The sequence below is a fragment of the Apus apus genome, chromosome Z, assembly GCF_020740795.1.
Source record: "Apus apus isolate bApuApu2 chromosome Z, bApuApu2.pri.cur, whole genome shotgun sequence".
NCBI lineage: Eukaryota > Metazoa > Chordata > Aves > Apodiformes > Apodidae > Apus > Apus apus.
This window is the reverse complement of record NC_067312.1, coordinates 16,916,365-16,934,955: the sequence shown is the minus strand read 5'-3', so window position 1 is coordinate 16,934,955 and position 18,591 is coordinate 16,916,365. Positions and strand designations below refer to the sequence as shown.

The following is an 18,591-nucleotide window of genomic DNA, read 5'->3' as shown; positions in this document are numbered from 1 at the left end:
GCACTTTAAGGAACTGGGGTATTCAGTAGACTGTGTGGGGATACTTGTGCTTTTGCTAAACAGAGCCTAATTTACTCAGTAAGAGAGGTTCTGGAGTTAATTAGTTTGGTGTTTCAGTGACCTAATACCATTTTAATTTAGTTTTCTGGTAAATCAATTCTAATAGTTTAAGGAAATAATTCAAGTCTCAGCATAGGATATCTGAAGTTCTTTTCTGTGAAAAACTGACATGTTGTTGTTTAACTATTATTTTTAATAGAAGTACAAGCCTGTTGCCAGAAAAGTTCAAACTTAAGTTTTCTGACCAGCTCTGTTTTGAGGCTTTGAAAATTAAGGATTAGAAAGTAATACGATTACCCTTCAGTAAAACTTAGTCTAAAGAGTCTGCTCTGTGAATAATTGCACTCCAGTAAATAGAACTCATCCTGGTACAGAATGCAACTCAGCATGAGCCGGACTGCTATATTCTGCTTCTCACCTCTTTACTTATAACTATGTAATTGCTTGAAGATATTGATTTTTTTATTCCAACAATGTGTGTATTGTTTCTAGACCCTGTGCTGACAATGATTCCCTAAAGAACAGCTGCTAAAATTGTAATTCTTCACTTCAATCTTAACATGATGTAATTACTGCTTATTCTGAATTTATTTGCTGCATGGAACTGCCGTAATGGAATAGAAATCACATGCATGAAATAAAGAATACAAGTTACCCCTAAATCCCATATATTCATAAATGTCAGATATACTCTTTATCACCAGTTTCTATGGTCAGAATTCTAATCCTATTTCCCTATCTACACCTCTCAATTTCTGCTCTATTCAGTTTATGCATACATAAAACAAAAATTGTATTTCAGCCAATTTCACAGCAATTTTCTATGACTAAGCATAAAAAAAATTTCTGCTTCTACTTCACTGACAAGAAACAAAGTGACTCTAGTCTTTGTTTTATAACCTTTGCTCAAGGGGAAGTCTGTGTTAAAACAGATCACAAAAGAACAAAAAATTCAACACAAAGAGAAATTAAAATCGAAAATAGTGACAAACCCACCCTATGCTAATCAAACCTCTGTCTAGCCAACAGAAACAGTCAGTGTTAGAGACTTTTTGTTTAAAGTTTGGGTTTGGGTTTTTTACTGATACTTCAATATTTAAGTACCTCATTCCAAGATTAAAAAAAAAAAAAACCAAACCACGAAAAAAAAACAAACTAAAAGCTGAAACTCTGTCCCATAGAAACTATCTCAGGCTTTTGATCAAATGGGTAAATTCTTCCTGAACTTCAAATCTTCTAATGTTTACCAAGCACTGAATATAATGATAAGGCAGTAGGAAAAAAGTATTTACAGTGCAGCTTTTACATCATTAGTTTCATCTACTAAAAACTAACCATTCACACTAGTGCATCTGGGCATGCTCATCTCCCCTATCCAGGATCAAATAGAGATCAGAGCCTAAAAACCAGCAGAAAAGAAACAGCAACCTCCCTTTGATCCCATAGATACAATGATTGATTATTTTGCTTGGGGCAAGAGCCCACGTGGTACTCTATTTGAGCCTACAAGACTGTAAAGCCATGTATACTTCATGTTAGTGCCACTTCTTTGTTGAGTTAAAGTCTCACTGAGACTTGTAGGGACCTGTGCCAGAGGGACAGCACAAATGCAAATATGACTGGAAGGCCTCAGTACTCCAGATACTACTTATGGTGCACAGAGTCATGCAGACAGATGTGGTTCTGTGTGCAAGACTATGCTAAAAGGCAATAGCATCATGATCTACTTCTCCAGGGAATCTGCATTTTTAGGGCAGACAGAATCTATACCACTGTTGAACAAAAATTGCAATAAATGTCAGAAACATATTTCCTAGGATGGGAGCATCCCTATCTCATCTAAGTGATCCACATATGAACTCCAGAGGACTGTGCTCATCTTCTAAAATATGTAAACCTGTACAGCTTGAGTAAGCACATATTTGATAGGAAATCTATTGTAAACATTCATATTTTATTATTTCCTGTTGTTTCTCCATATAACTCCTGTTAAAATATGCATACAAGAAATACATACCTCTCCATTCTCTCTCTGTAATTTTGATTTTATGGATAAGCAATAGTTGACATCACTGGTTTTTCTTAATTCTTAAAAGAAAAGGTAAAATAAGGAACATCTGTGAAAAATGACATAATTGTATATGCAGATTTGAAATACTTAAGTTGCAGTAGCAGAGCAAGTAAGTAACAAAAAGTTACAGATATGAAAAGCATCAAAGAGTTTGCAATACAACAGTCTAAAATTAAGAACCTCTAAATCTCAGGAGACCCCGCTGATCCATATGAGAAATTGTTTCTCCCAACCTGTGATGTAGAGTTTAGTGTCTTTCATTAATTTTGTGTACTTTATAAGGGAATGAAAACCCAAAACCCCTTAGCAAAACTAAATTGGATCATCTTCTAAACAAAACAGCTTATTATTAAATGTTAAATGACAGGCTTTTTTGTCTTTTTAAGTTACAGAAATATTTGCAATTAAAATTTATCTTGAACTTCTGAATATAATGGCAAGGGGTTTTTTTTGATGCCACTGCACTGATTTCAGTAAAATTTTATTGATTTACATCAGTATAAATGAGATCAGAGACTGAAGATCACACTGGTTTTCCACTGGATTTCAAAGTAATTCTACGTTATGCAAAAAAGCCCTAAAGCATTGTAATAATAAAAAGACTGCAAAGTCAAGTGTTCCTATCTGAAGAACTGCCAAAAATACGACTGCTTTATGCAATTTCTCCTGCAGCCTAAAATCATCAGGGAATTTGGCTGATAAAAATCTGTAAGTCACTATAGTGTATGCACAAATCTTGACTATATATTGTATAAACGTGCCTATATATCCAAAAAGCATACCCTTTCATGTATCAAATGTTTTTTTTGAAAGTCCAGAAATACTTTCAAATGAGAGGTTCCCAAAATCATCGGGATTTTTTTTTTCCAGTGTCTAATTTAGTGAAACAACTGAACCATTTTGTTTGAAATTTCCTGAAACAATTCACTGGAGACAATGGTAGTTATAGATTGTTTCATCCCCAATAGTGAAGATTTAGTGAAGTTTTAAGCAACTGAGCATGAAAACTTTTAATTGAGAGGAATTAAGCACTTCTAACAATATTCAAGGAGCATTCCTTTATCATGGACTGCAAGACATTGAAAGAGTAAAATATATTCTGCCTAAGCAATCATGGTGGTCCCCAGAATAAATATTTGAATGTCTTTTGTTCTGAAATGTAGGACAATTTGCTATATCAAGTCTGTGCAAAATAGTAAACTGTACAGTTACACACATTAACATATCTCCCTTAAAGTGTAGGCAACGTTTTTCTCACAAAATATGAACTTGATAAAACACTAGGGACATAAGATTACCTGTAGCAATTTGGTGGAAAATTACTGGAATTGGCTCTGTTGTAACTAACACATCTTCATCATTATCAGAACTGGAAACATATGTGTTGTCTACAAAAGAAAAACACTTTGCATGGTGAAATCAGCTGTGCTCTGTCCCACATTGCCTATCCCACCCTTGTACCATAAGGAACCACTCCCAACATGGTTAGGGAAGTCCTGCACCAGCATCTTCCCGATATGTACATTTATTTTCTCTTGGCTGCCAATGAAAAGAAGAATACCAAAAGGATGGAAGACTTGGACCCAAATTTTATACAAGCAATCCCCTAGAGTCTTGATGTCATGGCTTTCACGAATCACAGCAAACACTGAATCTCCCACAAGGTTTATGGGGGGTTGAGCCAACCTTACCTACAATGAATACTTGTTCTACACTTTTCGCTGTGCCTGACACTAAAACTCAAGCTAGATCTGCTGTGCAGAGTGAAGGCTGCATTCAGAGCTGGGTGTTAAAGAGCCCATTATGCAAAATTTGTGTGCTTCATTTTGCCTAGTCAAATAAAGGTTCTTTGAAGTATCTTCTAATCAGTGAATAACCTTTCTTGTGCCTGATTCAGGAAAAAGAGAAAAAAAAAAAAAATTCCTCCCGCTTAACAAAACTCCTAGGTATGGATATGAATATGGAAAATCTAACCCAAATTTCAAATGTAGGCATTAGGCTGAGGGAGCTGTGTGTTGGTTTCTTTTTTTTGGTTTCTTTTTTTGCTTTCCAACCAAATGTTGAGCAACAACAAACAAGGATCAGCCAATTTTTATGTATTATCTGCAAAAGCTAATTTTGCCTGAATTGATAAACTGCCTAGGAAAGCAGTAATATTTTGTTTTCTACTGATCTGGGCTGAATTGAAACTTATGCTCTAGAGCAGAAAGGCTGACAATTAAGATAATCACAGTTAAAGAGACAAATAAACTGAAACAAGGCCTTCATCCTTCATAATTTCCAACACTCTGGTCCCACATCAGCAAAGCACAAGAACTTGCACGTAATTTTAAGTAACCTGCTGCAATCTGAGAGCCTTTGATCACACTGCTTCCAGTGAAATAATAGAATAACAGGATCATAGAACGGCTAGGGTTGGAAGGGACCTTAAAGATCGTCTAGTTCCAACCCCCCCTCCAAGGGCAGGGACACCTCTTGCTAGATCAGGTTGCTCAAGGCCCCATCCAACCTGGCCTTGAACACTTCCAGGAAGGGGGTAACTATAGCCTCCCTGGGCAACCTGTTCCAGAGTCACACCACCCTCACCCTCACAGGAAAGAACTGTTAAGGATGATAACATGAACTGAGCAGTAAACTCACCAATATTATTCTTTGTATTGCAGAGGTTCTCAGCGGCCTGAGGACGAAGCCCTGACTTGCCATGATGGCTTGCCATGATGCCTTTGCAGGCCCACAGCCACACATAGGTGGATGCATAGGGTTCTGCCAGCCTTGCATCCTGGGAAGCAGCCCTCCTGTCATGCTCACACACATCTGCCACATCTGCCACTATCCCACACCTTTGCCTGCTTCCACTCCTGCACTGTCCCAAGAGGAATTCTAAGTGCTCTGAGGCTGACACTGCCCTTCCCTTGAGCCTGGCACTCCAACAGGCACAGCAACCTGCCCCATCAGCTCAGTCTGTGTCTACCTGGCATAGGGATGTGTTTTAGATCCACAATATCATGCAAATAAAATGGGGCTCCTCCAGCCATCTGACAGCGTTTACTCCTTCTCCCACTTCACCTCTCAACAGGACAGGTTGTGAACTGTGCCTCCAGGACAGTTTAATCTCTCCCTCTCCACAAACCCTTGCCTCTATTTGCTTGCTGCAGCTTGCTGTCATCTTTTCAGTGTCAGCCTCACCATGCTGGGTGGTTCTGGGCATATAACACGCAGGCCCATTTTTTCCCAGGTTTGGGACTGTAACTTGTGACTATAGAGTCTAATGAGCTGGATAAGGGAAGCCACCATTTGGCTCTAAATATACCTAACACCATATATATGGATGGGAGAAAGGAAATCTGTGTGCTAGAATTTATTGCTCTCTGAAAAACTAGGAAAAAACCAGTATATGTTGTACAGAATAGACAATTACCAAGATATAGATATAGATAGATCGATCGATAGATAGATAGATCTGAAAAAGGACTGCAAAATTACAGTCTGAACATATATTCATTAGCAAAATGATTGCTGCTGTAATGGTTCTCACAGGAGTCACGATCCACACATATTATTGGGAGTTAAATCTACTCATTAATGTTATCTTCTATAACTACTCCATAGGAGTACTGTTTTTCCCTAATTGTGTCAATTTTACAAGAAAATAGTACCTGCACCTACAAATTTCAGTGATACTTCAACGATTTCATGATGTGTATAGAACTTTGAGACTGTACTGTCTCAACAGTATTCCTATTAAGTTCTTCAGTGTGCCGTTGTGAACATATGTGAACATATGAGCTTTCACTCATAATTATGAAACTTTCAAACACCTTCCATTACTGAAAGTTGTCATGTCATGTTACAGTTGCCATAGGTATGATTTAATGATCAACTGTTTGTAATATTCTGATGCCTTATGAAGCCATTCAGTAATAGCTACACACTGTCATCAGTGCCAAAGACATGATGCCGCGTACATAGCAGAAATACAGGGAGCTAGAGTATATATTTTGTACCCAAAGCTCTTCTTATAGTATCCAAAATTACATGTGTGGTGGTACAACTTTCAGCTGGACTAACATCATTCATATAGTAACTTAAATCTCTTCTAGTTTCATATACTAATTGCATGCATCAGCAGTTTTATCTGATTATCAACTCTGACAACCTTCTCTTAGTTTTCAAAACTTGATACATTGTGTATTACACACTCTTAATCTCTAGAAGATACAACTTTGATATGTCTAAGCACTAATGGGTTTAAACCTTGATCTGTAAAGATTTATCCTGTGAAAAATCTAATTTTGTGAGTATGTGTTGCTCTGAACTCTGTTGAGTTGCAGCAATACTTGAGGATCATCTTCCAGTCGAGGAGGACATCAGGACAGAGCTTCCCAAACTTTACATCATCGTACACTGACATGATTCTGAAACATCACTTAAAAGACATGTCAGAGAAGAGACAGCCACAGTCAGCAGTAATGCTAAATTTGAGATTTAGGACAAAGAGAGGAGACTTTGTGACGGCTCACCAAGTCAAAATGAGTATTTTTAGGAAAAAAAAAATAATTTAAAAGAGTCATTATCGTTCCTAACACACTAAACACCTCTTCATCATCAAGCAAACAAAAAGCTTGAGATGTGAATGAAATCAGCTCCTGCAAAGCCTTAATCAGTAAACAGCTGATGCAGCTGGTTCACACCTCCCACACTAAGCTACAGAGTAAAACATTCCAATTCCTTCTGGCTTTAAAATACAAAGGGTAATGTCAGAGAAGATCCATTAGATTTTTCAGCCACTGAGGTCAGCCAGGCTTATACGCCATCAGGGAATGCCACAAATAGCACCTACACAGGAAGTCTGAGGTCTATCAAACCAGATGAGATCTTCTGTGCTGTAGGAGTAACTGCTGGTTCAGTGCTCCAGCTTGCCATTTAGTTAGAAAGTTCACAGAGATTAAGTTCTGTGCTTCCATAATATCTTAAACGTGAAATTAATAAATCCATTAATGATGTTAAAGAAAACATTAATAACATAGGAAGCAGATTTTTTCCAACTATTTGTCCCTTCATTTGTTGTCAGGTCCATGTTCTAATCAATAAATCAATTTATCACTGGTATGATTGTGTATTTTACAAATCTCAGTTTCTCCCTTTACTACATGTTGAATAGATTATCATTAGTAGTTTCCCCTACAGTTTTTACTAGTAAAAAAAAAGAAATATTTCTCATGCTGAATTCTCTCTATATCTGCTCCAAACACTCTGGTGTTTTGAACAGACAGCCTACTGCTTATTAATGAGGAAGATCAAAGCCTCACTTCTTTACAGATTCTAAAATAAATAATAAATTAATCTTTTAAAAAGTGTAACAAAGATGTGACAGATAAAGATCAAAAAAGGACAGAGGGTTTAATATAATTTGTGGTGCTTACACTATTAAACACTCCTGAGTACCATATACACAATGGTATTCAATCCAACAGTACTAGCAAGTACCTTTAGTTGTAAAGCACCTGTCCCCCCTCACTCCCACTTTCCTCTCCTGCTTCTCCTAGCCTATGTGGTACCTGAAGTACCTGTGCAGTCTCTCTGTGAAGGAAATCAGGAAAACAAGCTAGCTGAAAACCAGCTTTTACACTTGCCTGGTTCAGATTGGCTGCACTGTTACACAAATACTTTTGCCAACACAGCTCAAAGAGTATGAAAGGGAGGCAGGACTGAGCAGCTGGGAACAGCTTTGCAAGCTTACCATAGACATACCCAAATACAAACCCTTGGCTCCAAGTGACCCTGAGAAGCATCAATGCACAGTGCACAGCTGTACTTTGAAGAAAATGAGTAGTTTCATTAAGGTGTAACATAGAAGTGCTTTGCTGGCTGTGTCCCAGACTGCTCAGCCTCTTCAAAGATCAAGCTCTCTCTATCATGCCAAAGAGGAGTTGGGGGCTTTCTCACTACTATCACTATTGACTCCAGACATAGAAAGCACCACAAGATCCAATCTCTGTAAATTTGTAAACCAGGATTTCTCCCCCTGCTCCAGCTGGTAAATGTTGCCTGAAAAGGAGAAATTACTGTGAAAATAATCTAACTAATTAGCACATGGACATACCTAGAAGATACCAACATGCTTTCAGATATTCTCATCTGAATACAGGAAATAGTTGTAACATGCTGTAGCGGGGTGCTCCATCTCTCAGTATGCCTGCCTCAGTTCCATTTTATGATTCAACTGATTTTTGTCTCTCATTTTCAGGCCCTGGCCTGCAGTGAAAGGTTCCCATGAGAAGGGAAAAGGCCTAGCAAACTCTGTGCTGGTGACAGCCTTGAAAGGTACAGAGCCTAAGTGGATGTGCGTAACACCAGCTGCTCTCTGGTGTTGAAGAAAAGAGTTCAGCTCAGCCACAACAAGGCCCGAAACAGAGATAAACTACTAGCAAACAGATAAACAACAGAGTTTGCTTGGTGAGAACAAGGCCTCCATGTGTTTTTTTCTACTGTTTTCCTTTTATTCTCCAATGAGAGATGTCACAGGTATGGCTAATAGCTAAATGGCAGCAGTCAACCCACTTTATTCTATAAAAGCCTGGTCCTATTTTTGATCAAAAAGATCTCTGTACACTTTCCCCAGGACTTTGCTGGACCTTCTCCTCTAGCAGGGATGCCTGCCAGAGAGACTGATTCTCAGGAGTTGTGGTCCAAGCAAGGACACCCAGCTGTGGCCTGACATGGGTGAGAAATATTACTCATTCACTGACTTTATTAGCAAACTTAACATTAAGTAACCTTCATTATTAAGATTTTAAGATCTTTTAAAAATGATGGTTGATAGAATTCTATGAATCTATGAATCTATGACATTTTAGGCCTAGAATGGTATTTGGTAATAAGTAAGTTAATTTGATAATAAGTAAGTTGCCAGCATTTTAGTGGTTAACCTTTGTTGTTTAATTATAAGTAGTAAATTCACTGCTAATATAGCCTTTGCAGCCTAACTGCACTTCTATTCTTAGCTCCCAATTTCCCTACATTTTTACTGTACTCATGCCTCTCGTCCAGAAAAATTAAAACGTCCAATGTTATATTCAATAAATTTTGATTACTGCAAATATGCATTATCTGTCATCCCTCCCATGAGACATGCATACGTGAGACAAGGACAAGAATGTTGCACCATACCTGGGTAATCCTCAGAGACGTGAACCGAGTAGGACACACTGTAAAAAAAAAAAAAAAAGAATTAATAATAACAACATGAACTGCTGGCTTAACATTTTTTTCTTGCTATTATATGATTTTATGTTTATTTATAGGTTCCTGACAGTTTCCAGGACAGAAGGTAACAGCTATTTTGATGGCTTTTGAAGTGCTCAGCTACAAAAAAAAGTGTCATGCCCACTTTGCAAGCTTATTTTGCTAAATTGGCACATCCTGATGTCAACCTTCTTTAAATTAATACCAAGACTGCATTATACTCACTTCAGAGTAACATTTCACAGTATCTGCACTTATGTTAAGAAAACAAAAGAAAAGAAAAGAAGAGAAAAGAAAAAAAGAAAAGAAAAGAAAAGAAAAGAAAGAGAAAAGAGAAGAGAAGAGAAGAGAAGAGAAGAGAGAGAAGAGAAGAGAAGAGAAGAGAAGAGAAGAGAAGAGAAGAGAAGAGAAGAGAAGAGAAGAGAAGAGAAGAGAAGAGAAGAGAAGAGAAGAGAAGAGAAGAGAAGAGAAGAGAAGAGAAGAGAAGAGAAGAAAAGAAAAGAAAAGAAAAGAAAAGAAAAGAAAAGAAAAGAAAAGAAAAGAAAAGAAAAGAAAAGAAAAGAAAAGGTTGCTCTTTGAACACCAGAACCAGAAAAGCCCAGTTTTCCCTGCATCTGGTTTCTGGGGTTGACCCAAGACTCAGTAAGAAGCCTTCCTTGCTGACTGGGGCACTTACACTTTCCTGTTAGTCTCAGCAAAGGCTCTGACGGCTTGGACTCCTCCCTCTCATCAAGACCCCATATTTATAACAGTTGTGGCAATTTTATTTGATACCTGTATCTCTTTGTCAAGCTCGGTTCCAAACAAATTTGAAAAAGCCATGGTTGCACGAAAGGGTAGCTTCACTACATGGGTTACTTGAAACTGTTTCATCAGAAAACAGTCAAACATACCATTTGGTCCTCCAGCTCAAACCACACGTGCTTTCTCTGCCACGCAGTGAGATCTTCACTAAATTCACTGCTGAAAGCAGGATGAATGGGTGTGATGGTCTGCTCAGTTATCTAGTTACCCACCAAGTCCTTCTGATTTTTTTTTTTACAGCTAATAGGTCTTCATTGTGCACTTAAAACATTCTACTCTGCAGCATGCTGAGTTTTCTGTTATATAATTAGTGTTCTTTCTATGTCTAAATGCTAAAAATTTTATGTGCCAACTTACACATGTAAGTAATACATGTTGTGTGTTCATGTCTGTAGTGAAGTCAAGCAGACAAAAACAGGATGGCACAGTCCTCTTAGTAAATTTTGGTGTGTATTGTACATCACTTAAAATTGATTCAGTGGATCTTTCCAAATGGCAGGAACACAACTTCCAGGTGGATTACAAACTAAAACCATGTATGATTTTTTAAATGTTTCTCTGTCAAGGACTTTGTTAAATGAGCTCCGCTTCCATAATCCAATCACTGCAGGAAGCAATCAATAAAAAAAAAGTAGGTCCCTCACACTTTCCTCCATAAGTCAATCTGCTACCACACAGCTCTGTCACCTGTTTCTGCACATCATCTGTTTTAGCATAATTCATTTTACTTATTGTTTGACTAAGAGGCAAAGACAACTGCTTCTTCAATAGCTACAAATGTTCACATAAATTGAAGCAGAAAGTATGTTTATTACAGCTGACAACAGATTTGGCCACACAACTCTTGATAGCCTCAGTCAAGTCAGAATTAAATCTCATCAGTGTGTAAATTCAACATTTTGTGACTTTTCTATTTTAATTATTTTTCAGACATTTGGCATAGACAGCATCTATATCCCCTAATCTTGAAGCCTTTTCCCCAAACGCTGGGATATTTAAATCTAATCAATCTGTCATGACATAAAATATCACTATTTTGAATTGGGAAATATTCCAAAATAAGAAAATATTATATATCAGTGCAGTCATGTGTGGAGATTTTTGCCCTGTGGTACAAAACCCCACAACCACCACAAAAACCCACACGAAGTTAACTAAGGGCCTGTTCTTACCAAAACCCAACTTCTAGGCACTGCATTTGCTACCGTAACTTCTTCCTTCTACTACCCAGGGGTACTTCAGTTTTACTCTTTTAGACTGGCTGCTTGCAAACCTCTTTGCTGCCTCCAGAACTGCTGTTTGACTATTGTTGTACAGGATTATCTTCAAGTGTGGACTTTACTCCAGGAAAAGAAAAATCTTTCAGGAACTCACTTCACATTCTAATTTTAAAACCATCTGAAACTAATTTAGAAACTGCAGCAAAGCAGGGAAATTCCACGCATATATACAAAGTTCCTCATACTGAGAACAGGGGCTGAAGAAGTTACAGAATGTCCACAAGTGCAGATATTAAAAACTCAACTGGATAAGGCCCTCAGAAACCTAATATAACTTCAAAGTTGGCCTTGACTTCGAAGTTAAATTTTGCTTTGAGTGGAAAAGGTGGTCTGCACAGGTCTTCCCCCTGCATAACTCCACTATTTGTCTATGCGCAGAAACTCTATGACAATGTGTTTATCTCTTCCTTCGTGTCTGTGGCAGCAGCAGTTGTCGAAAGGTTAAACAGAAACTAACAAAAAAAAAGTACACTGTAGCTCTTGTGAGATGGAACTAAAGCTAAAAGGTTCATGAAGATGCAGGTTAGATATAGTTTTAGACTTAAGTCCTGTAATGACTGCAAACAAATTCAGGGTCTGACCTGCAGCCCACTGAATCCAGCAGTGGTCTCACTACTAAGTCAGAATACTACCAGAGAGGAAAAAGAAAGGTAAAACTCAAAGTAAAATTATTCTGTGATCCAAATAATAAGTCTCCTTACAGAAAAAAAAACAAAAAAACACCAAAATCTTATGTCACCTCCACCTGAAAAGTGTTAACAGAAAATCTACCTGCCAAAACAAAATTAAATGATAGTATGTTGGAAAGAGCAATGGAAACTGATGAGCCTGAGCTGCCACTTCAAAGGAAACCACTGAAAGAAGATGTCAACCAAAGATTACAGAACAAAATGCCTGAGCATGGGATATTTTCTTCCAATGAAAATAAACCAGTAGTTTCTATTAGGAACACTACTGACTTACTTTAGGAACTCAATAAACTTAGTTTAATCCTCAGCTCAGCAGAACTACTAGTTTATTATGCTTGCTGGATGTGTTTAGTAAGTTCCACCCCCTCCATTGCCCCCACACCCAAAAAACCAACCAAACAAAACCCCACAAAACAAACAAACAAACAAACAAACAAAAAACAGGAATGCCTAACTGTCTTCTTTCCATCTTAAGTCACATCTTCAACACATGTTGGGAACTCTGTGTTGCCTTCTCTTCAGTGTCCCCAGATCACCCTTTTATTGACAGTCCAGTCCTCTCTCACACATATTTAAATATATTTAGGAAGAATAAATGGCTCGTTTGAGTCCTCAGAGAGAGGTGGTGGTCTTTTGCTTGGGCTTATGATAGTATGTTATTTATGTGCTAGCTCTGGAAGCAAGAAGTGGAAACAGAACTACTAAACAGAACAAAACTGGGTTTTGTTCCAGCCTGCACCTATGATGGTCACACACTTTGGCACATTTTTCAGCATCCAGGATAAACTACTTTCTGCTTACTGTGCACCTGATTTGTCAGAAAACAAGATATATTAGCCTAACAAAGGTCTCTTAAGAGGCTTCTGTCCAGCAGCCACCCAAGCATTTTCCCACTGACTTCGATGAGATTTACAGCCGAGACAGAAACACACGATTGTAGTGGCTTACAGCACCTTAAACAGCACAGACTTCAGTGAGGATGCAGATGTTCAATGCTTCTCATTGTGACATCCTCTGAGAGCCAAAGGAAGCCTTCGTGGAAGCAGCTTTCTTCTTTAAGTAGTCAGAAATGCAATTGGAAATAATTTAGGCCTAACCTCCACATAGAAGTACAACATGATTATTCTACTGAGGGATGCAATTTTTTCCTTCTGGCAAGGCAGTTCCTCGGCACAACCCTACTGAAGTTACACTGTTACAAATACAGCTTTAAGCACTATAATTTATTTCCATTCCCATAAACACATTCTAAGCAGCCAACCATAGTCCTTACATGTTCAGTTATATTGCTTTTGTTACATGAACATAGTTAAGCTCTTGGGTGTAAACAAAGCCTCAATGGTGGTGTTATTTCTGTCTGTATTATTCAGCTTAGATCCTCTGCAGAAGGCATACTACAGTACATATGTTTCTTGACCCTTAAGTTCAGAACAAACTTAATGCTGAAAATAGCAATTTTTTTTTTGCTATTGAACAAACAGTAAATCACTATACAATAAATTAATGAGAGCTGCCATGTTTCACTGTGTATGAGTTTTTACTGCAAAATTCTTATTGCTTGAAAAAAACACTAACATGGAGATTCACAGCCTTAGGTCAGCAACAATGCTCCTCACAAGGGACTCCTTGCAAGCATTTTCCAAAGTAGTTTAACTATATCTGTTCCTTCTTCAGAAAGACTATCCTGCAAAGATCCATCTGCATTTGAGAATTAATTCATCGAGTAGATGGGGGGCCACTCCTTAATAACTACTTTTCAGATGAATCTGTCCCAATTTGATACAGAGTGACCAGGTTCACCTGCATTTGATGTCACTGTAATTTCTCAAAGCTAGTTAGAAAGGAGTTGAAAGTCCAAAATGATTATACCACCATGCAAAGTATCACTCCAAAATTGAAGCTTGGGGTCAAAGAAAAAAATCCTTCAACACTGAAAAGGTCAGCAATGTAAAAGTTACTGTGACAAAACACATTCATAAAAAGGAAAAGAAGCAGCTTCACCTCTTCACATGATTTTATGTTGTTTCCCATACTCTGAACTGCAGTTTTAACATACCACAGCAAAAACCTCAGGATCAGACCTGCAGCCTGAAGCCACAACAGTGACATTGGAACTGGAGTGTATGACATATCTTCCCGTCAAATTTGTGTTATCTCAACTCTATGCCACCTGTAGTTTCTCTCTAGGAAAGAAATCCTTTAAGCTGAATTTCCAACTGTTTTGCACAGCAGGAACAGCATGAAGCATCTGGCACAAGTCTAAGATTGATGCCTCTGGAACAGTTATGACAGTTCAACCAGCTCTGTCCCATAACAACAGCTGACTTACTGCCTTATTAAGTGTGGAAATTGTGATCTAGTTCCTATTTCAGTATTAGCTGTCTCTACTAGAGCCAGAGCTCCATGTGCTAGTGTTGTAGTTTGCTGCAAACTTGCTGAAGAAAGGAAACAAGACTTTTTGTCATGTGGAATCTTTTAGTAGTCCAATGCCAATCTCTAACAAGATACAAGAAAAGAGTAATCAGGACTTTCTTAATCTTAATGCATTTGGAGCTGCAGAATTCAGAAGAGATTGATTTTTATTTGCAATATCCAAAATCCCAAGTCCAGCATGAGACTTTAAACCTTAAGAAAAATACTAGGACTCAGCAAAGTAAGCTATGTACAATTATGTAATATTAAGTGCTAGTGTTGTATTGATTATATGCCAGGTTCAACTTCTGAACAGCTTGGTGAGCTGAAGAAAAGATTAGTGAAACTTCAGAAAGAAAAATAAAATTACACTGTTGAAAACTTTGGGCCAAAGGGCCTTTTCAATGTCCTCTATAATGCTTTCAAATTCTTCAGTGAATTCCTATTACTTTCATAGTCTTTAGCCTCCTCTTCTACTTCAGGAAAACCACCATTTGATCCTAAAGCCAAGACCCTTCATGCTGTATTACTTCTGACCAGCCTTTTTCCTCAAATAAAAATAAATTTGATTCAAAAAGGATTCTACCACTAAGATAGGCCATTCTACTCTTTAGTAACTGGTCTGAGATCCACTTTGAAACCTGAAAGTTTGGCAATAAATTGTGTCACAAATACAGGGTGGAAATAATGATTTTCAGATAATGTGCTGTGGGATTCCATCCAAATAAAACTCAAATTGCATTCCTAAAATATCTGACCTTTGAAGACGTGCCTTGAGAACTGGTAGGAGATGAAGGTATTTAGGTATTGGTCAGCTGAAACATGAGGTAGGGTAGTTACACTAAAAAAAAATATTATATTTAACAAGAAAAAAAAAAGGCTTTTTTTTTTTTTGTAGTTGACCTTACTTGAATTAGGAAATTCTCTAAGAGAATCACAATTCAAAGCTAACAGTTAAATGCCCTGCAAAAGGCTTCAGTGTCAAGTCTTTCTGCCAATTTGTACATGCATGCAATTAACAGCAGAAGAAACCCAGAAGCCACAATATTCTATGGCAAAGAGATCTCTTCTGCTTAATGGACAGCACCAAAAGACAAGCGTTCCAAAGGTGCAGTCTGGAGACAAACATTTTGTTCTATGTTGAATACAGAATAAACAAAATTATAAAAGCATTTGAAAAATGAGCAAAAGTTACTACTCTGTTACTTAAAGCTAGAACAAAGAAACTTAAAGCAAACTCTCTTTTTGGTATTCAAGTGCCATACCTGTGAGTGAAATGACAAAGGTTAGTTTTTCTGACAATTTATGAACAACTGAATAAGCAAAACACGTTGTCAACTGGTATATATGACTACATTCCTATGAAACAGTTCATTACCTTCCAGTGGAGCTCTTAAAAAAAATGCAATTACACTACAGGAAAAATAATATTGCTCTTTCACTCTTATGGTTTTGAAATATTCCATCACACCCAGCACATATCACTGAAGCACATATACAGCAATATACAAAGAACTATGGCAGCCTTCTGAATTTTCTTATCAGGTAAATTTTCTAATTAACTATCGCTAATATTCACACTGTCTTTAGTAAAAAATATGTAGACTTTAAAATGTATTTATAAACATATTTATTGTAAAGCAAATCACATCGGAGTGTAGTAAAAGTCAGCAAGTACTGCATTCCATTCACTCATTATAACTCTACAGTACAGTTTTAGTAATGTGACAAAAACATAAATGGAACAAAAAAAATTTCCAGTTGCGTAAAACACTAACCACAAAGTGACGTGTATCTCCAAAAAGACAGACAGAAGAACAGTAGTTAGAATCACACAAGTCAGAAATACAGAAGATAGCACATCACATGACATAGTACTGAAAAGGGAAGTTTGCATAAGGTTTTTAAAATACAAATGAATACACAGACTTTTTGGTCTTTCACACAGTGAAAAAAACGACTGAAGCCCAGGACTTGTGATTTTTTTAAAGCAGTGAAATAAAATCTGACATCATTAATTAAAATACAATTACTTAAAAATGAACTTATTCTCTTCCAGAAGAGAGAATTAGAAAGCTCCATAAACGAGACAAAAATGAAAAGGAGGTGGACCTACGTTTTCATGCACATATGGAAAAACTGACTGATAATCAAGAGCAGCAAGAATAATCTCACTACATTATTTTCTTTTCTGTTACAGAATTTAGAACTTGAATTAAGCTGCACTGAAGTCTGAGGGAGACTTTTGTAATAGGCAAATAAGATTACAGACAAGTTGCATGAAAAATACAAGACTTCTGACCCCTACCACACTCCTGGTGTCTACAGAAACAAGTAATTGCTCTCCAAAAAAATTCAAGATGTATTACAAAGGGTAAAAATTTTGGTGAGCACTTTTTTTCTTTCCTTTATATTTGCAGCTTGCTATACAACTGGACTGTGAAATATTCATGTCCACGTTATTTTCTGGATTCCAGATTAAGACAAGCTTCATGGATTTTTAAAAAGTTTTTGAAGTACCCTTTAAAATGTTTTGCATGTGCATGTCTGCAACTCAGCAACTTGTTTTCAGATATACAGGCCATCTTAAATCTCTTTCTGAAATACATTACTTCAACAAGTTTCCATACTCCTTGTGATCCAAAAACTGATGACCAACAACAGTCACAGATATTTTTTGCTGCTAGATAGAGCCAGGTGCTTGCAAATAATTTAAATTTGTGCACACTCCCCACAGTGCACTAGCAGTTATACAGAAAAGAGCAATAAGTGCCTCTGAGTTATCTTTTCCTCTGGATGTTGGAGAATGTGCATGCATGATGGCATATGGGAATCACGGAATCACAGAATCACTAGAGTTGGAAGGGACCTCTAGAGATCATCTAGTCCAACTCTCCCATTGAAGCAGGATCACCTAAAGCACTTTACACAGGACTGTATCCAGGCAGGTTTTGAGTATCTCCAGAGATGGAGACTCCATGACCTCCCTGGGCAGTCCGTTCCAGTGCTCTGTCTCCCTCACTGTAAAGAAGTTTCTTCTTATATTTAAACGGAACTTCCTGTGTGCCAATTTGTACCTGTTGCCCTTTGTTCTGACACTGGGAACTACTGCGAAGAGTCTGTTTCCATCTTCCTTGCACACACCCTTCAGATACTTACATACATTGATAAAGTCTCCCCTTAGCCTTCTCATCTCCAGGCTAAAGAGTCCCAGCTCTCTCAGCCTTTTCTCATAAGAGAGATGCTCCAATCCCCCTGCCATCTTTGTCACCCTTCTCTGGACTCTCTCCAGTAGTTCCCTGTGCATCTTGAACTGTGGAGCCCAGAACTGGATGCAGTTTTCCAGATGTGGCCTCACCAGGGCAGAGCAGAGAGGGAGAATGACCTCCCTCGACCTACTGGCAGCATTCCTCTTTATGCAACCTAGGATTCCATTTGCCTTCTTGGTTGCACGGACACACTGCTGGCTCATGGATAACTTACTGTCTATCAGGCCTCCAAGATCCTTCTCCTCTGAACTACTTTCCAGCAGATCCACCCCTAGGAAGTCACATGCGTATCTATTGATGACAAATTAGAACTACTCCAAAGAGCGATGAACAGTGTCAGTGCATCAAAAATGGCATTGCTTTCACTTCTTGGCATAACCTGGAGAAACAGAGGCGCTGAGTTAAAGTTATTATATGTTTGCATTTGTCACTAAGAATAATTGCACTACTGCTCCTTTCACGCAACAGAAGTGCAACTGAAACAAATTGTGAAATGTTATTCATAAAGCCCCGCTTGATTTAGCATGTTACCCAAATGAAGGGGATACAGAAGACTGCAGCTCAGCCATTTCCCTTTTTCTAAAGCATACAATAAAAAATCATGGCAACTTCTAGCAAATGCACCAAAGGCTACAGGATTAATCATCACTCCAATAAACGGGCACTCCTAAACATAAAAATAGCACTTACAAAAATCCTGTCTGACCAGATCCACCTCCCTCCATTGACACTGTCTTTGGTGTTTCTCCTTTTCTCCACTG

At 37.8% G+C, this 18,591-nt stretch overlaps 1 protein-coding gene across 1 annotated transcript in view; it reads right to left on the bottom strand.

The window, feature by feature from the left end:
- Window positions 1-18,591, bottom strand: part of PARP8 (poly(ADP-ribose) polymerase family member 8) — a 123,006-nt gene that overhangs the window by 60,110 nt on the left and 44,305 nt on the right. The window contains exons 3-5 of the mRNA XM_051643034.1: window positions 9,302-9,339; window positions 3,430-3,519; window positions 2,078-2,148 (exon numbers count right to left, since the gene is read on the bottom strand). Coding sequence (XP_051498994.1) covers window positions 2,078-2,148; window positions 3,430-3,519; window positions 9,302-9,339 — 199 coding nt within the window. The remainder of the gene's footprint in view (window positions 1-2,077; window positions 2,149-3,429; window positions 3,520-9,301; window positions 9,340-18,591) is intronic.